Genomic DNA, 24,803 nt, shown 5'->3' with positions numbered 1-24,803 from the left:
GGTAAAACGCCCCCCTGGCCACAGCCGCCAACTGGTCTTCCAGTGTCAGCCGTGGATCCAGGAGGACGCCCAGATTGCGCACCCTCTCTGAGGGAGCCAAAGTTTCGCCCCCTATAGTCAGCGATGGAGTCAGCTGACCATACCTGGGAGCCGGCAGCCACAGCCACTCAGTCTTGGAAGGGTTGAGTCTGAGTCTGTTGCTCCCCATCCAGAACCAACTCTTAAAGCTTCAAGAAGTAAAGTTGCAAATAGTGTATTTACTGGACCAGGATACTGAGGGCTTACAATCTCCCTATTTCCAATCTGGATTTAGATTAATTGAAGCGCTATGACTCCAACATTAAAAATTTAAATATAAAGCAATAACTAAATATACGTATAGGCTTCAAATAAGAAAAACCTTCTATACCTCCAACCAATGGCACATTTGGTAAAATAGGAAGGAATCCTTTTAAATGAATAATAATTCTAATATGATAGATTCTTCATTGATTTTGGTGTAATAAACAGAAATATTTTCTGGAATTTTGTAACAGATACATGAAGGCCCTGACTTTAAGGTCTAATTATGATTTTCTAGATGATCACTGAAATAATACACATGAAGACACTGATGATGTAAATTCTTAATACTAACTGTAATAATCCAAAATGAATGCTATGTATGTGTTTAATTTTTTTTATATTTACATTAGGTAGATGATAAACCAAGTATAAATCCTTTACTGTAATCGTGACTTAGAGACATTTGCTTACTATAAATTAATTAATCAAATCAATCTTTTAGATTAATTGAAATCTAAAAACTGAAACCTTCTTCTGATCAATTATAACTTTGGACTTTAAAAAAAATAGAAACTTTTATTAAAGCTGCATTTGAAACTGTATTAATCATCCTAAAGACATGACCTGGTAAAGATTATTATATAAAAGTTTCAATTGAAAATATATGTGCAAGAACCCTAAAATAGAAGTGTTAGCATGTCCTTCCAGAATGCTTACTTCAAGAGTTCTTTCCATATGACAATTCTAATGAATGCCATAAAAATATTTACAAGTAAATTATATTTGCTTCTTTTTGAAAGCAGGAGGAACTGTCAACAGTATATTTATACTTTTCTATCATTAATCTTGACTGAATCTTCTGAGTCAGCCAAATTCAACTTCCTGTATTCAAGCTGAAAAAATATTTATTATTCCTACCCTTGAAGAGCATTCAGAGGCTTCAACTGGTGCAGAGTGCGGCGGTGGGGGCAGTTCTTGGGGTCCCAAGAATGACCCAAATTACACCACTGCTCCGTGAGCTGCACTGGCTGTTGGTCTGCTTCTGGAAGCAATTCAAGGCATTGATTATTACCTTTAAGCCTTGCATGGCATGAGTGCAGGTTACCTGAGGAACCATCTCACTCCACTGGGACTGGCCCTCCCCACCAGCACCAGCAGAGGAGGCATGCTATGGGCTTCATCAGCTAAGGCATTTCAGCTGTCTGGGGCCAGAAGAGCCTTTTCTGCCGTGGCTCCTGCCCTTTGGAACATCTTACACCCTGAGTTGAGATTGACTCCCACCCTCCTAACCTTATGCAGGAGGCTGAAGACCTGGCTCTGCCAGATGGCTTGGGGTCCTAAGAGGCAATCCCACTCCCCCACTACATACACATCCTGTTCCCTCCCTCCTCATCTTTTAATTATAATTTTATTTGAATGGGAACTTCTATTTTTACTGTTTTAGATATATTTATATGTGATGATTTTAATGTTTTATGCTGTAAGCCACCCAGAGTCATTTCATTAAGAGATGGGCAACAAACAAATTTAATAATAAATAACAATTCCTTCAACAGCACTGAGTAAATCCTCAAACTTCTCAGTGCTAGGATCTCCATTCTGTAGAACTTCTCTCAACTTAAACTAATAAGTGGTACAATTACAAAAAAGAAGTACAAATAGAAATAAAAGAATTATAGTGTAAACACTATCCTACTTAAAATTATTTTACAGCAAGTAAACAAAATTCATTAAATTGTGCTTAGTTCTAAGATACAAATTTGTATCAAAGAGCAAAATGCTGTATAATACTGATACACAAAACTAACAAGGCAGTCATGTCTAAAACAGGCACAATAACTGATGATGGGATACCTAACAAGAAAATCATACTTCAAACTCAGCAACAGATACACATCTAGGTCTAAAAAGGATACAGTGGATGGAGGAGAGGGTGAGCTGTGAGTTTCCATGTGGCAGGAGCTCTCATTCCCTTCTGTCTTTTGACTTTATCTCACATATTAACCCCCGGGGAAAAGCCCACAAAAAAAAGGAGGAAAAGCAACACATCTTTGGATTCTTTAATACTGGCCAATTGATCTCGTCACACATACATACGTACACACACTAGTGGAAAGGAGGGTGATCTGCAAGAAGCCTAATATGGCCAAGATTTGTTATTTCTGAAAATAAAAACTTCTTGGCAAACTGTAGCTATCTAGTATCATTTCAATACTGAATCGGCGGAATAAGATAATATATTTCACTATTGGACAGTAGCACTCAAAATTCATGTATGTTTCGCTTTGTGAAATAGCCACATGTGAGCTCTATTTTCTCAATATATGTTTTTATTACAGAGTTAATAAACATATATATAAAGGTATTTGTCATTATTATAAGTGTGTTGTTCATGTCTTAGATTGGACATATTTGAAATATTTCCAAAATACCCCAAAAGGTAAATATTTTTTTATAACTCCCTCTATTAGTTTCTATTAGTTAAAACACTCCTGACAAATACAAAACGAAGACTGGAATGTAACTATATTAACTACCAATGATCATGTTCTCTTAAAACATGACACAAACGTTTCTTTTTAGAAAAATATTTAACTTGCAGCACCAACCCTTGGTGGTCCAATAATCATGCCTGTCCACCGTGTAAGTGTCATGTCTTCATCATCTTCCAGACCCCAGCTTACTGTACCATCTCCTACTCCTTTTTGACCCTCTTCAAGTTCTTCCAACAAGCGAAAATTACGAGGGACTTTAACTATTGGAAAGAAATGAGGCAATATTAACATTGTTAAAAACAGTATTACGAACTTATTTAACCTGTTACGTTTCATCTAATCCAACCATTATAAATCACACATCAGAATGTATTTAAACAAAACAAAAACACTTTCATGGTAAACAAAGTACATCCCAATTGGAAATTAAACCATTATGCATAAAATAATGTTGTAAGTCACTCAGAGTTGCCCTTGAACTGCGAGATGAGCAGTATATAAATTAGATGGATATTTCACATTATATGGATGTTTAATTTATTTTGGAATAAAAACATTTTCTCATTAGTCTTATTTTAAATGGTAGATTCTAAATATCAAATTTCATACTTGGAAGTCAAATCCAATCAATTGATAGTGAGAATTTTTTCAGTTCATATTATCAGTCTCCAGGAAACATTGTCAAATGTGAATAATCAAACCTTGACTTAATCCTTTTTCTTTCCAGAACATATGAAAACTTTTTTTCCATAGTGAAGCACTGAAATTAGAAAGATTCTAACTACTAGTTTTAGAACAAGCTAGAATATGAATCCAATCTCAGATTATGGTTTACAAATTACTGATTTGTTGTAAAGCTGATGACTGTAATTCTGTGGTTTAGACAAAATAAGAAACTACAGACAAGAGTATTTCTGACTAGTTTTATTATATTGAGCAAGCAGGACATGAGGTGGGTGCTCCAGAGGGCAGGCAACTGACTGTTGCCATTCAGTAGAGCATGGCCAGGTACAAGGTAGGTGCTCCGGAGGGTGGAAGGATGGAAAAATGACAGGGAGTTGGAGCAGACCTGTGCCTTCACCTCCCAGTTTGTGGGAAGCTGGCAGGGAAGGTTGCAGTGATGATCATGTGACTATGGGATGCTGCAACTATTGTAAGTGGAAGCTGGCTGCCAAGCGCCAAATCACAATCACATGATCACAGGGGTGTGGAACTTTGAGGACCAGTCATACATATTGCTTGTTCACCACTGTTGTAAATTAGGACTACCTGTATACACTATGCCTGAAAATTAAATACTTTTTTTTGTTAAGGTACTAGGTCTGGGAAAATATCTGGCGAAAAGTAAGTTTATATTTCATTTTCTTATCAATTATATGCTCCAAATCCACAATTGTACTAGTCACTGGAATTGGTATCAGATTATTCATTCAGATATGGTCATACATGATTCTTTGTTTAGATTAACAATTATGCAAACATGCAGTGCCAATTAAGTTGCTTGAATATTACTATGCCCACACAGTAATTTTGCTTTTGGAGGCACAAACTGAGGAAAGATCTATGGCTTTTTAATAGATGGTACCTGCAGTTCAATATACAATTCTGAACTTTATTTTATTAAAATATACTGAAAAAATTAACAATTATAGCTATTATACTGAAATACACAAATAAAAAACAGACTCAACCTACTCCATGCTGTGAATCCAGACAAAGTGGAAAAGGACTCCTTAGCAAATTCTAAACAGCTACCTTTTCTTACAGAAAAGCAGTAGAAATATTTTATTTCTACATAATGTAAGGTATAAACACACACTATATTTGTTCAGTACACACTTATCTGAACTAGATGTAGATGTATAAATTGCTTTTCTCATGTTTGTAAACAGTACTATCATTGCTTCCCATAAGACTTCCTAAATGTACAGTTTTGGAAGAAAAAGTGGATATACACTAGCATTTGTCCAATTGTAATTGTTATCTAATGTATTACTTATTAAATATGTTTAGAATATGCTTTAATGGCTGTACACCTACCAACATTTTTTCAACTAGCTAAATACTAAGCAATTTCTGCTTTCACAAAAGTATATGTGTTTAGGAAGTCTAATAATTTTAAGGTTATAGGAATCTATTATTTACTCATCAATGACTATTATACATTGTAAAAGGTAATCAGTATTAGATTTATGTGGTATATTATATATGTGATTTATATAATATATTATATATTGGGCTATTTTTAAAGGCAATCTGTGAACTACTGTTCATTTAGAATGCAGCTGTCAAAATTTTAACAAAACAGTTAAGCACAATAGATACCAATCCTAAAAAAACTGATAGACTATTTATAAGTTTTATCAGACACAATTCAAGCACATAAAGCCCTAAATATTTTCAGACCCAGGTATTTAAGGCAGCGCCTCACCAAGTACTTGATGTCCCATATATGGGGCTGGTCCCACATAGAGGCTGGCAATTAAGACTTCGCTTCATCTCACTATTTAGTATAAATCCTATTGTAGCGTCTCTTTTGGTTATTATATCCTACTTACCAATTTCCCTCTTAAAAGTAGATTTGGCCCTAATTTGTCAAGGTTTAGATAATACTTGAAAACACATGTTTATTATACTTTTAGAAATAATACTAAGAATCAAAACTCTTAAACAGATGCCTGTTGTTAAAACATTTGTATAGATACAAATCTATTCCAAACTTAAGTATTTTATTTTAAAGCAATGGCTTATTGTATTGCTTTGCATACTGCACTGGACTCTTATGAGGAAGATACAAACATAAAAATAATACATTACTTACATTTAATTATTTAAGCATCCATTGTGTGCAAAACACATCCTGTTTAACAAGAAACAATATTTACAGTCTAAGCAAATCAGTATATAAGGGCAGCTGCCAAAGGCCTAGTTATCTTATCATGGCAACTGGAAGCCCATGGGAAACTCAGAAGTTATGAATAAAACAGCATCTCCAGGTAATATGATTAATGTACACTGATTTAACAATCCCATCTATATTAACAATGGATTGAAGTCACAATAATTAGACAGCTTAAAGCATCAAATTAATGATGTAAGAACAGAACCTGTAGCACTAGAACATTTAAATAGAGTTGAGATGCAATGATGCCATTTCATGAACCCCTAGTAAGAAATGATTTAATCCAGATTTTTTTTATTAATTTAGAATACTAGAAAAATAAAACTTGTAAATATAATACATATACACACTGAATCATTTGTTTTATTTTTCCACACTCACTGAAATGCCACATCATTCAGAAGCACCATAGGGTGAATTTCTGGTTAACTTATATGTCCTCTCCACAAACAAGGGAAAAAATGTGAGCAATGAGGAAATATGGACAAAATAATATAAAAGGCAAGGCATATTGCATGCTACAAAGGAGAAAGAATATTCACATTTATTTTATCATACTGCCTATACAAAAAAAGCAAAGCAACAATCAAAAAAGGAAGAAAACTAAGCAAAATCCCAAGCTTATAAAACTGCTTAAGTGGCAGATCTTTCCTGGAAGATCCGAAGGAAGTTAGCCAAGATGACAGAGGAGGAAAGTGCATGAGATTATAAAAAAACAAAAAACCTTAAAAACAAGCATTCTTCAGAACCAACAGAGTAGTAAGTGAAGATGCCAGCCTAAACTCATTGGGTTGTGTTTTTTTTAGCTCTGTTAATCATGTTAAGTCCCAGACTTAATTTTCGAAACGAAACACGCGACTGAGTTCAGGCTGGCTTGGGAAGAGCCGCATTTGTCAGCGATGTGACTGGAAAGGGATGCGACCGAAGACATTGCTCAGCTCGCACAGCCCCAACCCTGTAAGTTTCCGCCACAGAAAAAGGTTCGAAAACCCAGAAAACCGCTCCCCGCCCGTCAAGATACAACAGCCGCCTTGGAGGGCGCGTCTGACGCCCTCGACAAGAGACCCCGACACGTTTCTAACCCGGTTCCTTTCCCCTCCCCGGTCTCTTCCAAGCGAACTCCCTGCCCGGCGCCAACCCCTCGGCCTCTCCTCCGCTTCCCCGGGTGGATCTTCAGTCGGGCTCTACTGAAGCCGCTCAGCCGCCCTCCGAGGGTTAGTCTCGGCCCCACGTTCGAAGCCCTCCCTCCCAACCGACAGTCCCGCAGGAAGCCCCAAATGACCCCCACCCCAATCTCAGCACAGACCTGTGGATCCGGCCATCTTGTCCAAACCCCTCCCCCACCAGCCGGAAACACACTGGCGGCCAGCCGTGAGTGTTGCTTTGCGTGCGACGTCATTTCCTGGAAACAAGCCCCTCCCCTTCACTGAACCTTTTTTTTATTTTTTTTAATTTTTTTTTTGGGTGGCGAGATCCGTGAATCTCGCGGCTAGAATGAGGAGGGCCTTTGCAGCTGGGGAGGGAGAGCGTGTTAGTGCTGCCGCGTAAATGGAAGAACGTGGTTGGGGAAGGTGGGGCGGTTCCAACCAGTGGAATATTCTGGAGAAATCTGCTATATAGATTGTGTGCAATAAGCTACTGCTACTGTGCTAAAGTGTTTTACCATCTGAGTTCATTCATTTCTCAGCATATAATGCTTAGCTTTTGTTGGGCTATCTAGTTTTGCTGAGGAATAGGCTTCAGTGGGCAGTAATCACTAGCTGAAATTCCCCTGAAGTATAAATTTAAGTATGCAGACCAGTTTTTACAGCTTAGACTAGTGCAGGGGTAGACAACCTTGGCTCTTTTATGACTCGTGGACTTCAACTCCCAGAATTCCTGAGCCAGCTATGCTGGCTCAGGAATTCTGGGAGTTGAAGTCCACGAGTCATAAAAGAGTCAAGGTTGCCTACCCCTGGACTAGTGAGAAAGAAGATCATAGGAATGACTAGGACCAGAAGGAAATGCTGCCAGTATTGGGTGATTTTTATCTTGAGGAGTGGTAGCTTTTATTGACTTCTAGCTTGATTTGAGATCCAGCCTTACTGTTCCCAGTACTATGCTTATAGGAATCTAATGAAACTGTATATTTCCAGTTTGAAATTGAATGCTTTCTTCAGACTTACTAACCTTCAAAAGCGCATTGCCCTCTGCAAATGACACGTGCCATGACACCTTATCACCATAGATAAGACTGCCTGAGCATTTAGTGCTGCTTTTATCACATTAGGATATCTTTTTTTACTATAATCTCATATGTGAGCTTACTTGTTACTTAATTAGTTCATGTGTTACTTAATATATGAGGAGGAATAGATTTACAACACTTAATTGCATGTTTTACTTTTAATTAAGCTGTCAAGTGAAGCAGAATACCCAATCCAGTTTACTAGTTAATATATGTAACGTGAAAGCCTTCGTCTTTGTTTACTTTTAAATGGAACACTGAAAAATACACTCGGGAAGGGGAATTAGCTCAAATGGTAGAGCGCTCGCTTAGCATGCGAGAGGTAGCGGGATCGATGCCCGCATTCTCCAAGGTGCTTTTTTTTAAAGATTACATCTTCCTCATACAGCCCATAGTTAACAGTTCCCTTATTAAGGCAAATTGCTAGTTAATAATCCAGGATAGATTATTACTGCATCAGTGAGTGTTATGAATCACTGAGGTTTTGAATGGATATTCAAAGTTTCTTGGATATTTGACACTTAAGGGAGGAGGAAGATTGGAACATATCTATGGGAGAGAAACGTATTTGATTATTCAGGAGGGGAAGAGAGTGAAAGCAGCAGACATCTCACAGTTTCAGCTGCAATAAGCTGTATGGGTGAATCTTTGCCTTTGAAGAAGTGTATTTTTGCCCTTTTTATATTGCTTTAAGTTTCTTCCAAAGGAACCAGATAGGAATGCTGTATTTGTGCTGATGGAGAACATGTTGTAGTACTTATTCTGGTCCATTTATTTCCTGCGGTGATTCATCAGAGGTTAAGTACACCGTTAAGAGGGGAATTAGCTCAAATGGTAGAGCGCTCGCTTAGCATGCGAGAGGTAGCGGGATCGATGCCCGCATTCTCCACTCTATGCTTTTTATATTAAAAAAGCTAATACGCGGGGGGGGGGGATGGGGACATTCAAATTAAGTCATGTATATTTCCCCTTCTCCCATATGCATTAACTTTTAATAAAACTAATGCATAGTAGAATCATACTTTAGAATTTTGGGATGTTTTTTTTTTAAAATGAGACTAATGTATTGTGTACAATAAAGATGTGGGAAATTAGCTCAAAAGGTAGAGCACTCGCTTTGCACGTGATAGGTAGTAGAATCAATCCACGGGTTAGTTTTTTAATATCATGTTTTTAATTACAAAGCTTTGCTTTTGACTGTTATATTATTATTTATTGAATATAAGATAAATGGAAGATCAAGTATAGCAAAAGTTTCCATTTCTTTTCATGAGTGCCTGCAATTGAATGGTTATTATTGTAAGAAGTAGGACTGGTTTAATTAAACACAGAAAGAGAATTACAAAAACTACTATTTGCTTCTGTTTTATCACAAGCACAGACTTCCAACTCCTGATATAAAGGGCTTGTTTTCATTATAGACTGTTGCTTTGCAATTTTGCTGCTGAATGATCTGTACATCAACGGAAATCCCTTGATAATTGCCTGTTCTTTTTGACAAACCTTTCTATACAGAAGCTTCCATACTGAAAATAAGGGAGGGGAATTAGCTCAAATGGTAGAGCGCTCGCTTAGCATGCGAGAGGTAGCGGGATCGATGCCCGCATTCTCCAGTTTTCATTTTTAGTCCGTTTTAATAGGAACTATTTTGTTCTTTGGAAAAGTACACGCTGCATGTTTATTAAAGACGTTTTGGTCAACAATATGTCATACATAATGGAGATAAAAAAAGGAACCAGCCAATCTTTTATCTTCTCTTTTTATTTTCTGGAGCTGCTATGATTATTCAAGTGTTAATCTTAGAAAAAGTAATTCTGGAACTGCAATGCAATTGTTGCCTTAATTTAAAACAATAGCGATTTTTTTAAAAGTAAACTAATATTATTAGTGGTTTATAAAGTGATGGATGTTGTGAACACTTTTTAATTTATGTTAATACTTAACAGCAATACTTCACAGATTTAGAGTTGCTTAAAGAAATAATCTTGATAAATTAGGTGATATGTTTCTTCCACAGAACAGAACTCAGTTTTTTGTAAATCATTTGCTATTTGTATTTATTTATATATTTGCTGACTCAGTTTATATTCTGTCTTTCTGAACACAAACTGCCTTATGTCAGAAACCAAACAAAGGAACCATTAAAGAATTACATGCAAAAAGTAAAAAAAAAAAGCCAACTCTTAAGGCAAATCAAATATATGTGTGTTAATCAGTGCTTTTTTTGTAAAAAAAAAAAAAAAAAAAAAAAGATGCCGGAACTCACACACATCATACAACCCGCCTTGCCTACCCTACAGGGTTCCATCCCAAAAAGGTGCCGGAACTCCGTTCTGGGTGTTCTATGACAAAAAAAGCCCTGGTCTTAATTAATCTTGAAAAACACTGCTCCCCAGAATCAATGCCAATAGAATACTCTCTCCAATCTGCCAACTTAAAAAATAAAGATCTTTTGTGAGGAATATAATTTTCAATAGATTTGTAACAGAAATGGTATGTGCTCAAATGGTCAGGCCTTAAGCATTACACCAAGCATTAGCAACCACTGTAGATCTTTCAATTTGGGGAATATGTGACCTCTATATCAGAGATTAAGTAGCTACCTATCTGATGTTTTGCACTAATTTCTGGATTCTATAATCTCCTAGGATTTGAAATGGACACCTAACATTAGAACCTTCACTAAAAAAAAGCATATCCAAGAATGATCTTCCTGCGTCAATTTAGGAAGTTCAGACTGCCCCAGGAGCTGTTGATACAGTTCTTACAGAGGAATTATTGAGTCTGTCATCAGTACTTGTTTGGTGCAGCAAACAAACAGGACAGGTACAGACTCCAAAGGGTAGTTAAGACTGCAAAAACAACAATTGCAACCAGGCTGCCTTCCATAGACGACCTGTATATTGCGGGGTCAAAAAGAGGACTGAGAAAATATCTACAGACCCCTCACATCTGGACATAATCTGTTTCAACTCCTCCCCTTAGGATGCCACTATAGGGCATTGCATGCCAAAACAACTGGACACAGAGACAGTTTTTTCCCCTCATGTCATCACTCTGCTGAACACCTAATCCTTACAGTATTGTATTACAGTGTTTCCCCGAAAATAAGACCAGATCTTATAATAATTTTTGCTCCAAAATACCCATTAGGGCTTATTTTCAGGTTAGACCTTATTTTTTCAACCGGCCGCCACGTCCCCGGCCTCAACCCAGCCCACCTAGGTGCCTCCCAGGCACGCAGACATGAGGTGCACAGGAACGTGGGGCCGATGGTGTCCAGCAGCCACTTTGGGGCTGCGCAGCCCATGCAGCACAGGTGAGTCTGAGTGCTGTGACCCCCTGGTCAGCTCTCCAAGCAGCAGGTGGAGGCAGAGGCACGGGAGAGGGAGGCACAATCCGGCCCACTGGATGCACTGTGTGGCCGACCGGCCCACTCCATCCCACTGCCTTTGCTTGCCTGTGGCCACAACAAAAGCAGCCGCGTGGTGCATCTGGCAGGCCGGATCACATGCCTCCCCCTGTGCCTCCGCCTCCACCTGCTGCTGGTGCCACTGCCGTGAGGCAAGGCAACAGCAGGGTGAGGGTGGCATGCCACGGCCCCTGCACACTCAGCCTGCCGTCCAACCTTGTCCTCCAGCTCCGCCACACACACGGGATGAGCTGGCCACCTGCCGCCCCACCAACAAACATCCCGGCGAACAGGAAGCGCAAGGAGCCCCCATCCCCAAAAGGCAGCCAGGACTCCCCTCCCCGATCCGCCCAATCCCAGTCCTGGAGCTGCTGCACATGCCCCGCACCCATGTACCTCGGGGCCCCATAGCCAGGCCATCCCTGCCCTACCACCTGCCTCAACAGTCGGGGAAACCCAGCCTGGGCATGGAGAGCAAACATAGCAGCAGCAGCCTTGAGGAGGAAGCAAGCGCGGCCAGGCATCCCCTCAGGGAAGCAGGGCCAGGCAGCGGGATCCCAGTGCCACGGAAGTTCAAGGGCCAAGCTGTGTGCCCACCACCCAGGGCAGCCCACACTGCCATCCTGGTGCCTCCCACGTGGCCCGAGAGGGTCGGCAAGGCTCCTCTGGTGGATCAGGCCCTGGTGCCTGTCCTGGTCCCGCCTCCCTCTACTGAAGACTCCTGGAACCCCCCCTAAGTCTTGCCTGGGCCACCACAGGTACCCCCCCAATGCAAGTGATGTCGAGCTGGTCACTCCCCCCCTACCCCACCAGGGCAACCACAATGCTGACTATCTTAACTCAGGCTTATTTTGGGGATAGGGCTTATATTACAAGCATCCTGAAAAATCATCCTAGGGCTTATTTCCTGGTTGGGTCTTATTTGGGGGGACACATGGTATGTCTATCTATATTTACCCATGTTGTATGGCTATAGTATTATTATTTTCATCTTCTCTGTTACTTGCTCTTTTTGGTTTTATATTATGATTATTATTACTCTGTTGCTTTGCATGTACATTGAGAGCTTCTGCTCCAGAGATAAATTCCTTGTGTGTTAGAGCTTCCAGAAACATTTCAGTTACCTCAGGAAGAGTCACAGCTGGCACACCAGGTATAATTGAACAAACACACAGTTGCCTCTTGAGAATCTAGTGACAGTTGAGAATAAAGGAGCAATATTCATGTAATTATTTTCACATCATTTTAGTACATCTGGCTCTTTGAAGATCAGAACAGAACCAACCCTGTTAGCCTTTTGTAAGGCCCTAAAGGCCTGGCTATATTCCTGAGTCTGAGGTGCTGAATGTGTCAAGAGCCATTTTCTGGCTAACTGGCTGCTGTGTATATTTATTTTAGATATTTTTATTTTTTAATTTTTGTAAATGTTTTAATGCTTTAATTGTAATATATTTTTTAATTGAGATGGGCGGCTATAAAAATTGAATAAATAAATAAAAAATAAATCTCCACTAGAAAAGCATAAAGGAAAATAGAAAACTCTGAATAGACTTCATGTTGCTGTTTGCCTGTTATGTAAAACACATAAAGAACAAACTTGTACAGGGATAATAAACACCAGAAGCAATAAATCAGGCAATTAATAACACACAAAAGGCGTTGGCTGGCTTTTCCTGTTTCTGGATCAAGAAGCCCTACTTATGATCAATGCTTTAAGCACTTGCAGTTCAACTATTGCAATGAACTCTATAGTTGAAGACCACTCAGAAGCTACGTTTGGTTCAGAATGTGGCACTATTAGTTATGAGAGATAAGCCTTCTGTGCCCACACACTATAACACCCCTAATTTGTAAGATGCACTAGTTACTAGTTGGCTTGTGGATATAAGTCAAGGTACTGGTTATTACCTATCAAGCTCTATGTGGCATAACACCTATGCCATACTGAAAGATCACCTAACATCTTTAACACCTTTCCATCCTGTATGTTCCAACGCATAGGATTAGCTTGATTCAGTTCTTATCAATTAAGAATGTTACTTGTGAGATCCAGGAAGTGGGACTTTTCTATCACTGCACCTGCCTTGAGATTTGTGCTGGTCCCACTTTCTTTATTTTTAAGCACTCTTTTTTAAACTTGGCATTTCCCTCAGGCCTTGGGTTGAGACAGATTGATGGGTCCTATGAATTATTAGGGAATTTGGAGTGATGTCACATTAACAGTTGCTGCTTTATGGGTATACATAACTGTGTACTGTTGTTTCTAACTCTGTGAACTCAACCAGTCAATTGAAATAGAGCAGTTTAGAATTTAATAAATAAATGTATAATCCGCTATTGAATAGAGAACTCTTGGAAAACCCTTTTTCCTGAATATTCCAATTTAAATATGCAGCTGATGGGGGATGTTAAATCACACTTGTTTCCAGCTTCCTTCAGCAACTTCAGACAAAAACTGCATTTGTGGCAAAAAGAGTGAAGTTAGGAGTTAGTCTACCTGTGTATGTTCCCAGCTTTGACTCACTTCAGAATGTTGGCAGTCTGCTTGGCATGCAACGGACAAGTCTTGAGTCCTATAAATGCAGGTTAGCTTCACAATAGCCTTAGCTACGTACTTGTAGGTTTGTATCCTACCATTTATTCAGGAACTCAAGGCAGCACATGTAAACACTGTCTCCCGTTTCCCCCACCCCCACATCATAATCCTATGTGGTAGATTTGATTGACAGAATGATTGCTGAGAGTCATCCAGTGAGCTTGTGCAGCTCAGCTTGAACCTAGATCTGTACAGTTCCAATCTGATAAGTTAACCATGCTTTTCATGCTAAGAAATTACTATTTTGGCTAATTTGGGCTACTGTTTAATATGCTTGACTGAGTTAAGTTTATTTTCAAACACAAATGGAAAATACAAAGAATTTTACATAGTAAATATAAAGTCAAAATTGTCTAAAACCAGTTTAAAACAATTGTGGCATATCCCTTTTGGGTGCATCCTAGAATCTTTCACAAAGATGCGATCTTACTATTTTTTGGACTGTAAAATGATGACATGCATCTGAGGCATTTTTTTAAAATCCCAAAATGAACATTTCATCCATCAGGGTATAATTATGTTTTTAGTGCGGTAGTATGAACAGATGTACAGTTAATTGAACTAATTTCATTATCGCAAAAACATGAATATATGTATACATAGTTTCAATTTCCATTTGGCAGGCTATTTCAATATATTTTTAGCTAGCTATCTTTTGCTGAAAAGAGAACTACGTGTTCTATTTGCTTCTGAATAGAATTTAATATATAAATTGTCATTGTTAATATTTCCCTACAAATATTAGTAATATGTTGCTGTCCCTTTTCCTTAAAAAAAAAATATTAAACTGATTAACATTGTACTATTTATTTCCACCATGGAAAAAAATAAATAGAATTGTAATTCAGCTTCATTCAAGTTTGCCTCCATCTCCTCCTTGTGGTTATAATTATTACAACAAACTGGAAAATATTTTTCCAATAGCAGCAGTGGTATAAAATCTATGCTAGTCTGTCCAACAGTAATCCTCTTAGTTTATTTTAGAAAATAGTTTCGTTGTGGTGCAAGGATTTATACTGCTTATACCAGAAGAAAATTTGTTAAGTCTGGGCTAGTTGTTGTGCAAACTGAAACCTGTTCAGGTTTAAGTAGTGGCTTGGTTGAACTATAATCTGCTCTTGTCCTCTAATCTATTCAAGCCTATTTCAAAATTATATCACTTTTAGTGTGACCAAGAAATAAGGCTTATATAAAAAATGGGAAGCAAAATTGATATTTGGTAGCCTCAATTTTAACACACAGCCCAAGTAAAGTTTTGGAGCATAACTTTCACCTTATTCAATATAAAACATTGCTATTTTTCTGTTGCAAAGATGAGACAATTTGCTAACAGGAAGTTAGAACAGAAGGTGTACAGTACAAGGTTTTGCATGTAGGCTTCAGGAATCTTAGTTTCTTTTTTATATAGGAATAAAGTACCTGTTCAGTGTAAGAAATCTTAGAATAAATTAGAAATAAGTATGTGACAAAGCAGGGTGCCCATTATTACATCTTTATTCCAAAGAATGTCAAAATGAGCCATGTAACTTTTCCTTACAAAATAAAAATAAAGGCTCAGCATACCCAGAAATGGACAAAAAACGATAGGTTGGAATATCCTGCAGAAGGGGAATGGGGACAGCAAATAAAATGTTTTGTAACCAGTTATGTTCCCTAAGATAGACATTTTGACTGATAAGGCTTCTGATTGTCATTAGCCTATATCAGTGGTTCTCAACCTGTGGGTCGGGACCCCATTTGGGGTCGATCGACCATTTCACGGGGGTCGCCAAGCAATGCTGTCCGCCATTTTTTTTGTCCACCATTTTTTTCCTTTTCCAGTGGGTGCCTTACCTCCCTTGGGGTGGGCCAGCTGGTGGTCGGCCTGCTCCGTCTCTGCCGCTTGCCAGCTACGCCTCGGCCGGCGCAGGGGGCGGAACCATGCATGCGCGGCGCTCCCGGGCAGGGAAAGTCCTCGACTTACGACCGGTTGGGTAGTCCTCGACTTACGACCGGTTTAGTCCTCCACTTACGACCAGTTTAGTCCTCCACTTACTACCGGTTGGGGTCGCGGCATTAAAAAGGTTGAGAGCCACTGGCCTATATTCTTAAAATTTCAGATGTGCCAAAGAGCTGAAAATATTTGCTAATCTCTGTTCATGCACACCTTGTACACTACTATGTCATAAATTTCAAATTCTATCCTCTGTACACTTCTCTGTGTTGAAATGCATGCCTCTGCTTTATTATCATAAAGAAGTTTAATAGCAAGTCCCCATCTGTGGCTCATTGGTTAAGATGCTGGGCTTGTCAGCTGGAAACCCAGGTTCAAGACCTGAGCTCCATGCAACGAGGTGAACTCCTGTCCTTGCCCCAGCTCCTGCCAACCTATGTGTTTGGACAACACTGGCTCAATGGCCTGAAATGGAGATGAGCACCACCACCTTTAGCTGGCAACAACTAGCCTAATATCTGATTAGCATTATTGATTGCCTAACATTCTAATATGGCATTCGTTGCTGATATGATTCAAGTTGGTCATTCTTTATGAGGGACTAAAAAGCAGTTGTAATTTGAAATCATTTGTATGGATATTAGTCAGCCCTATGAGGTAGACCAAACTAAGAAACAAATGCCAGGTTTGCCTAAAACTATTTTTAAGATTGGCTATAGCAACAGAATCCTTTAAGTCTGAATTTGTTTCTCTGCCTCTTTTATCTTCATAGAAATTTTGGAGTCTCTGAGATGCTTTTGGACCCACCCCTCTCATCTGGTCTTCTGCAGTGTTCATCTGCTCATCACTTTGGTAAGGGATCTTCTCTCTCTGTCAAGGTTATCCTTTTTGTTCTCTACAATGTTTTTCTTTGTGACTTAATTTAAAACGGCTGTTCATTTCCAGGTTCTAGTACTTGGTTTCTCAATGCTTGAAAACAGAACATCAAGAATACTTCCTTACCCACATTTGACCTGAATGTTTACTCAATTGTACAAATCCCTTGTGTTATACATGATACAGTGAGCACAAACAGGTTGTGTTCATAAATTATCCAAGAGTCAGCTTTGGAAGTCCTTTATGAACTGACATATTAGTGACAATTAGGAACAGATCTTTCAATGGTTAATATGTTATATGGCTCTCTGACTCAGTTTCAAAGCCTCTGTGCTAGTTCCTGTTTTTAGTTTCTCTCTCCGAAGCCTACGTCTGCTTCCCCCACCCCAAGTTTTATTTGCATTCTGTGAGATTTGCCAAGAGCAATTATTTGTTGTTTGAATACTAGTATGCTTTCTATTTAAATACTGGCATCTTATTTTCATTTTAAATGAATTCTAGCCACTTGATTTTCAAAGCTTATAACTTACTGGCGCTGTAGCTTCAGATTCACTTGTCTGAAATAGGCAGCTATAGACGACCCAAGTTGTATAGTGTTTTAAGAAAATTACAAGCTATGTTGCTAATACTTCTATTTGACAGGAATATTTTTATCACTTCTGACTGATGGCAGGCTCTATTCTTTGCATATTTCAAAATCAAGTCATTAAGTGCCTTACCCAGAGATCTTTGTCATCTTCTCAGCTAAGAAAAGCTGCTTAACAGTGGCAGAAGGTCAAGCGAACTCTAAAATTGTATCTCATATTTTCTATTGCTTTTACTGTATTTACTAGATTTATATCTTGCATTTTGTTCAGATTGGGGCAATACACAACATTCCCTTCTCCTATTTTTTTTTCACAACAGCAGCCCTTGGAACAGGGTTTGGCTGAGCATGTGTGTTACTGGCTTGAAGTCACCCAGTAAATCTCCATGTCTAAGGGTAGAGTTAAGTGTCAATCCAATATTTTAAGCACTACATCATATGACTTTCAGTGCTATAAATATATTATACATGTCCTATACTTCTGCCATAACCTACAGCATTTATAAAAAATATTATAAAAGCTTACTTAGAAGTTGAATTAAATATGATATATTATAAAGGCAGAATATGACATCAATTTGCTACACTGAAAAGATTAAAATCATTTCCTATTCTGCAACTCAGAACAAACTCTTCGGGGGAATCAAAAAGGAAAACCAATTTGCTCCTCAAAATATTAAGTTATCTTTCATATGTTGATGTGGTATACAATAGTTCAGAACAATAATAACTAATGAGGACTACCAAAACTAACTACATTACGCAAAGGTGAGCTTATAAATATTCAGATGGAAAATTAAAAGTTAAAAATGAAGATTTGTCCACAATACACATAAAGGATGTGGCAAGATTCACCGACCCAGTCTTCTACCTGAATTGTTTGCTGAAATTATTAAGAAAAAAAAATCAACCACTGTATTTCAGCCAAACAGATGCAATTACTTGAAGTTTGTGATGACAGATTTTTTTAATTGTAACATATAAAAATTTTATGTAATAATGACTGTAACATTATTTCAACAATCTTTGAATTCTAATTCTCTACTACCCCTGGTGTTTAAAGTATAGAATTTATTCAGGTTAAAATGCTAAGGAAATATATTCATGAAGATAAAATCCACTGTGCTTTAAGTATTTACAGTTTTTAAAAATTAAACTTTAGGCATTAATGTTCAGTGGTGATGTTGACAGCCTCTGTTAAACAGTATTTTTAAATTACTGCAAAATGGTGTTTCAATTAAAGTAGTCTCACAGTCCTCCCAGTTACAGTCAAGAAATCATCATCAGTCAATGCATGAAGTGCTTCTTCAAACATTTCTTTAGTGATAGCCTTGAAGAAAAAAATTGAAATGAACAAATATGACTTTTAATTAACCTGCATAATATCAGCATTCCTTTATCTTCCATCAGTTTTTTTCTTCACTGAACTCAAGTTCAAGATTCTTCAACTATAATTCAAAATGTACATATAATCTAGAAATTATATAATAGATTCAGATATCTAAAACAATTATTTTAATACTTCCTGAAACACTGATAAAAGTCTCTGAAAAACATAATCAGTCTTGGCAACGTAGCCTTCTCCAATCTATTATCCTATAAATGCTGTAAATCATATTCCATGCTGGAATTGTAATCCAACAGAGAGAACCAGACTGGAAAAAGTATTCTAAAATAACCGTCCTCCAATTTATGCAAAGACAAAATGGTCTCAACCAGATCACCATTGTTCTCCAAAACATACACATTGTCTTTTGCATTTTCTGGCTGCCTACGAAAAATGCAAATAGATTCTTATAGCACGATAAGACATAATATTTTATTTGATTAGTAGTTACGGCTTTTCAGTAGCTATGAAATAAATAATAAAAGTCAAGACAAAACATTGAAAAATAAATAGAAGTGCTTTGTCGGCTAGAGATAAAATACACAAACTCTTAAGCTTGTTTCAAACTTACTGTTTCAGATTGCGCACGAAGATCATCAAAAAGTTGTTGATATTTTAGAGCTGGTGTTTTACCCTTGGACTGAATAAGTTTCTTCAAAGCTTGAGCCAATTCTTCTTTGCGCTTACGGGCAGTGGCACTCATCCCTTTAAGAGCAAAAAGAGGAACAAATCATAGGAAGAGGGTTCTACATTCTAATATCTTAAAGAAAATTCCAGATTATGGCATCAAGTATTTTTAGTTTTATCATCATGTGGAAAAATATTTATACAAAACATATTATTATAATATGAAGACCTGTTGTAAGAATAGATATGTCCACAATTCCAGTCCTTGGATCAGTGGCAGACTGTTTTAACGCCTCACGATGAAGACGTTTTGCTTCTTCTACATCTATTGTTTCCACCTTTGCAGAAAAACGCACTTTAGCATGAGCTTCAGCCAAACGAATCAATGATTCTAGCTGCCGAGGATATGCTGAAACCATCCCTTTACCACTTCCAACTTTTCTCATATCCACATATGCCTAGTAGAGAAGAAAAGATTGTAATATTGTTTGCATAAATTATGTATACAGATTAAACATTTTAGAGGAGACATAACTGAGAAAGAGATTACAAATATAAAAAACACCAGTTCTACTATTTAATCCAAACAATGCTAAATTGTTTACCCTCAGCCACTGGGAGATGGGGTGACAGTATTCATATAATTTTCAATATTTATGGTATCGATGCTTTATCTTCCTTTTAAATATTAATGTAATGGATATATGTAATGTATATTACTTAGAATTTAATTGAACATGTAACTGGACCTATGTAGGCAAGCAATTCCTTTAATTAGCTCATCCTTCTCGCATCCACACTTAAGTTTGCAGCAGAAAGTGACCACCCACCCATCCATTTCTCTGCAACGAATCCTTGGGCATTCATTTGTGCAATTAACGAGTTGATATGTTTAGGGCAGAGTTCTTCAAACAATACCTAAGTTCACATATTCAACTAAGTAGCCTTAAATTAATGCATGAAATTCTATTTTAAATTTAATACTGACATAAGACTCCAATCAGTTCTAAATCAAGTTTATTTGCCTATTCAATACATTCATTTCTGAGGATCTATACCTTTTAAGAACACTTAAGAGGTGCTCCTTCTCTCTGCAGCACAGTGTTCTGGAGAGTGCCTCAATTTTTCCTATGGGATCATCTATTTATACAAAGGCACTCCATCCAAATGGATTTAATCCAGAGCAAAGTTCCCCTATTCTCATGTAATCATATTTTAGGCCATGCTTTTCAAATAAAATACCCTTTTTATATACTTGTTAATTTAGAATAATTTGCAATTATATTTCCCATTAGAGCTTTAAATGACTGTTAGACTTCAAAATCAGATGGGTAATTAAAAAGTGTGCTGTGCAAAACTTAAAAAATGTTTTAGCCTGCTTGTACCTCAATGAGAGCTTGACTTGCTTCTTCACTCAATTTGGGATTGATGTAAGTACGAGCATAAGCTATATAGTCTCTAAGTACTGCCATATCCATGTATTCCTCTTCAACCTGTTCTTCAGTTTGGTAGTATAATGAAACCAAATGATGAGCTAAACGTCTATCATATGTTTCATCACGAGGATCCAACATAAGAAAAATGAGATCAAATCTATGTGGAATAAAACAATATGAATGATTTTTCCATCATTAATAGGACTGCTTCTTGAAAAATGACAGTATCTCAAGTTACAAAAACATTAATTTTATTACATTCTGGAATGCGAAGTTTATCCAGTAAAATTTAAGTTAGAATTTTGTTTTTTATGTATGGCATATTCATTTATTTGATTTCTGTCCTGCCTTTCACACAGAAGAGGACATGTCTGTGAGCCTTCCTATTTTCCCCCATATTCAGCTCGCTGTTGAGGCAGGTTGGGTTGAGACTAGTCACACAATAAGCTTCTTTGAGAACGGACTAGAATGCCCATAAGCTACAAATCTTAGGTCTTGTAGTGGCATGTATCCTTATTGCTGCCTCCTTAAATATTTAAATTTTCCTCTGCTTATGTAGTTCCAGGAAAAGCCATGGCTTCTTTTAAGGAGCACCTGCGGATAGTGAAAGCGCACCCATGTCAGATCTGAAGTATCAGAACAAAATGCCTCCTTTTGGAATATACCAAGAAAGCAATATAGAAGGGTCTGTGAAACAGCTTCCCCTCATCTGAACATTTAACACCAGCGTCTTCCCCTTCTTGAATAAGCAGTCACACAATCCCAGAAGATACAGTAGTTCTGAAGAGTTACAAGCAAGTGCTCTGTGAATACTCCTTCCTTACACTTCAATATACTGTTTTGCCTTTAAATCCAAAGCATTGTACAGCCCTAGTAGGGAGTTGGTGAAAAACTGTCTGCAGAGAACAAAAGAGTAATGTTATGCAAAAATAACTACTAGCAATGATAGTGCATATATTTCAGAGCATACCTGGATAACAATGTGTGGGGAAGCTGGATATTTTCAATTGTAGTTTTCTTTGGATTCCACTGGGATTCTATTGGGTTAGCAGCTGCCAAAATGGAAGTACGAGCATTTAGCTGGCAAATAATTCCAGCCTGTTAGGAAGAAAAGATTTGAGATTCTCTTATAATTCTGGGTCTCATTTACATGAAAGTGCAGCAACAAAGTTCTTATACGTTTTACTCTTTTATAAAAACTCTGTAAGTGAATCATTTCTTAACTGTTCTGTGTGAATAAGACCATAAACTAAATGTTAGTGGGACATGCAAATATTAACTCTTTCTCTGGTCAATAGACCTTTCTTAGGACACCCCCTTTCTCTTATCATCCCCATAAACTCAACCATTTTGGCTTTCCCCCCTTTATACTATTTGAATTTTTTTCCTGTTGGACTGTCATGCTTGCTTATTTGTCCTATCCTATTTTATCTGCACTCACACCTGGAGGCCAGATATAGAAGGAATAATATAATTTACCAAAATTTTAAAATGCAGATTTTATTAAGCTTACCTTGGCAATAGACAGTGTTTGTTGCTCCATAACTTCATGAAGCATTGATCTTGTACTTTCATTCATTTTATCAAACTCATCAATACAGCAAATCCCATTATCACTGAGGACCAAAGCTCCAGTCTGTAGAACTAATTGTCTTGTTTCAGGATCCTTCATTACATATGCTGTAAGACCAACAGCACTAGAACCTTTTCCAGATGTATACTGTCCTCTTGGAACCAGGTTATAAACATACTGAAGCAACTGTGACTTGCTGGTGCCAGGATCTCCACAAAGCAGAATATTAATCTCAGCCCGGAAATTACCTCTGCCAGTGTGACTGAAATCTTTTCTTGAACCTCCAAATAGCTGAAGAAGAATGCCCTGCAAAACAATGTCAAGATCAAGGCTCCCCCCTTTTAAAAGATTTAATCATTTTATTAACAAAATGAATCATGTGATTTTTAAATTTCAAATCAGATAATAATTAGTTATCTGATTAATATGTATGGAACATTTTTTTAGAACATCTAAGTGATATAATCTCATGGATATGTGTGGTTATATGCATCTCTTCCATAGAACAGGCATTACTTCTCAGAAAATCTCCTTGCACTCTGCTTAGAGACATATCTTGTTATCTCATTTATTAGCCTTTTAAAAACATACCCAAAATCAGGCTAAACCTCCAAACTACAAATCTTAATTGAATTAATTGATGCATGTTTTAAAAATTTAAGGGGCAATTTAAGATAGTATTAAAAACCTCTGACAAGATACAACGATTTCCCCTAGGCAGGGTTCTTACTTTTGAAATAGACATTAGCTATCCAAGTTAAGTATTTTATATTGTTTGGTTTCAAATTATGAAGTATCTTATTTTATATACTCCCAAAATGAATTGCCTCATTCATTTATACTGAGCCATCAGTATAATGGATTTTCACCTGTAGTAAACCACTAAAGTTCTCTACTATCATTATAAGAAAATGCTATCTAAATCCTTTAAGTAAAATTCACTTCTTATACTTGCACCTAATTATCAGTGTTTGAGGTTTTAAACCCCATGCCTTACATAATATAAAACCACTTTACTCATTGCTGAATTTTATTAATTTTTCATAATTTGACCATAATTTATTAGAATGCATGTTCCAAGAGGTGTGCAAAGTATTTCATGCATTTCATCAACATAGCATCTGGTTCAGCTGCTCAAATATAATTTTAAGTTTTCCTTACCTTTTTAATGTCTTCGTGCTCATATATGCTTGGAGCAAGAGCTGAAGAAAGTCTGTCATAAATATCTGGTTTTTGAGAAAGCACTCGAAGCATTTTTTCACGTTCTTCTGTAAACATTTTCTGTTCTGTTCCTTCTTCAAGTCCATGAAGACGTTTTGAATCAGTTTTGCAGTAATGAATAACATCAATGTGAGTCTTATAGACAGACCTTACACTGCTCATTCTTGGGATGATACGAACAGGAACTGCTCTGTAGATTCCTGATCAAAAATAAAATAGTATTAGATTTACCATATATATTATAGAGAGAGTTTTCTTAAAATGTTAATCCAATAGCTGTCTACTTTGGCTAGATTATGGAGTCACAACTGGATACTAGTAATGCTCCTGCATAATTATATGTTGGAAATATTATTTTAAGTAATATACAACAAATAGATAGATCCACCTTGGTGGTTATGTCTTACCTTCAATAAAAATACGGTATGTTATAATAAGCAATCAACATGGGAAATTATTTTGTTGAGCAATAAAGATAACACATCCAAAATGAACTCCATCATTCTTGGATTCGTGAAATAATTATGTTGTACCCAAAATAGAAAAATTGTTTTGGAACAAATTATTGTGTTTTGGAGGATCTAGAGATGCCGGTTTCAGCAAAAGCAAACCAGGCAAGTGGATATGGGGTGTTTTGGGGGTGCCTCGGGGGGGCTTGCGGTGATGAGCGGGTGGGCGAACCCCCGCTCGGTCCCGTTTTAGCCCACCCGGCCCGTTTTAGGCCCGCCCTGACCCGTTTCGGCTCTTTAGCCTGGGCCCGGTTCCAGCTTGGGCCCAGTGTAGACGACCGCAGCCGGAAGGACGCGGCCTGTTCGATTGCGGCCTAATTGGGAGGCCTCGGCCGCAAAGCTGGGAGGACTCGAGCGGCGTGGAGAGGACTTGGGCGGCCGGGAAGAGCTCGGGCGGCATGAAAGACTCCGGCCGGGACGATTTCGGGCGGCTGGAATGACTCGGGCGGCCGGGAGGAACTCCGGCCAGGAAGATCTTGGGCGGCCCGGTGGTGGAGGCCTGGTCCGGACTATGTTATTCGGCTCCCCGGCCGGGCGCGGGCCTGGCGTTCGGCTTATTTTCTCGGCCCGTTTTCGTGGCTTGGAAGGGCGGCCTGGAAGTACTTTGGCGGCCTGGCGGTGGAGACTAGACTTCGCCCCCATTACTTGGCTCTTGGACCCTGGTGCTGGCCTGCCTGGCTGGTCGGGCGGCCTAGCGTTGGTTGGGCGGCCTGGTACTGGCCCTGTTTCATCTGAGCA

General features: G+C 38.1%; 2 protein-coding genes and 3 non-coding genes across 5 annotated transcripts in view; 3 read left to right on the top strand and 2 right to left on the bottom strand.

Annotated features, from left to right (window-relative positions):
- The window catches only part of UBE2V2 (ubiquitin conjugating enzyme E2 V2), a 12,376-nt gene extending 5,340 nt beyond the window's left edge, over positions 1 to 7,036 (bottom strand). Inside the window, exons 1-2 of the mRNA XM_015818059.1 lie at positions 6,989 to 7,036; positions 2,895 to 3,040 (exon numbers count right to left, since the gene is read on the bottom strand). Coding sequence (XP_015673545.1) covers positions 2,895 to 3,040; positions 6,989 to 7,004 — 162 coding nt within the window. The 5' untranslated portion in view covers positions 7,005 to 7,036. The remainder of the gene's footprint in view (positions 1 to 2,894; positions 3,041 to 6,988) is intronic.
- A 1,150-nt stretch (positions 7,037 to 8,186) lies between these two features.
- Positions 8,187 to 8,259, top strand: TRNAA-AGC. The gene has a single exon. It is a non-coding gene; the product is annotated as a tRNA-Ala (tRNA).
- A 466-nt stretch (positions 8,260 to 8,725) lies between these two features.
- Positions 8,726 to 8,798, top strand: TRNAA-AGC. Its single transcript has one exon. It is a non-coding gene; the product is annotated as a tRNA-Ala (tRNA).
- A 651-nt stretch (positions 8,799 to 9,449) lies between these two features.
- Positions 9,450 to 9,522, top strand: TRNAA-AGC. The gene has a single exon. It is a non-coding gene; the product is annotated as a tRNA-Ala (tRNA).
- An 8,760-nt stretch (positions 9,523 to 18,282) lies between these two features.
- The window catches only part of MCM4 (minichromosome maintenance complex component 4), a 14,477-nt gene continuing 7,956 nt past the window's right edge, over positions 18,283 to 24,803 (bottom strand). The window contains exons 11-17 of the mRNA XM_015818058.1: positions 23,497 to 23,756; positions 22,276 to 22,641; positions 21,733 to 21,860; positions 20,712 to 20,919; positions 19,556 to 19,784; positions 19,271 to 19,404; positions 18,283 to 18,642 (exon numbers count right to left, since the gene is read on the bottom strand). Of these exons, the coding sequence (XP_015673544.1) occupies positions 18,550 to 18,642; positions 19,271 to 19,404; positions 19,556 to 19,784; positions 20,712 to 20,919; positions 21,733 to 21,860; positions 22,276 to 22,641; positions 23,497 to 23,756 (1,418 nt within the window). The 3' untranslated portion in view covers positions 18,283 to 18,549. The remainder of the gene's footprint in view (positions 18,643 to 19,270; positions 19,405 to 19,555; positions 19,785 to 20,711; positions 20,920 to 21,732; positions 21,861 to 22,275; positions 22,642 to 23,496; positions 23,757 to 24,803) is intronic.

The sequence above is a fragment of the Protobothrops mucrosquamatus genome, unplaced genomic scaffold (genome assembly GCF_001527695.2).
Source record: "Protobothrops mucrosquamatus isolate PMUCROS unplaced genomic scaffold, P.Mucros_1.0 scaffold671, whole genome shotgun sequence".
Taxonomy (NCBI): Eukaryota; Metazoa; Chordata; class Lepidosauria; order Squamata; family Viperidae; genus Protobothrops; species Protobothrops mucrosquamatus.
Note: the sequence above shows the minus strand (reverse complement) of the source record. Positions and strands in the feature narration are given on the sequence as shown.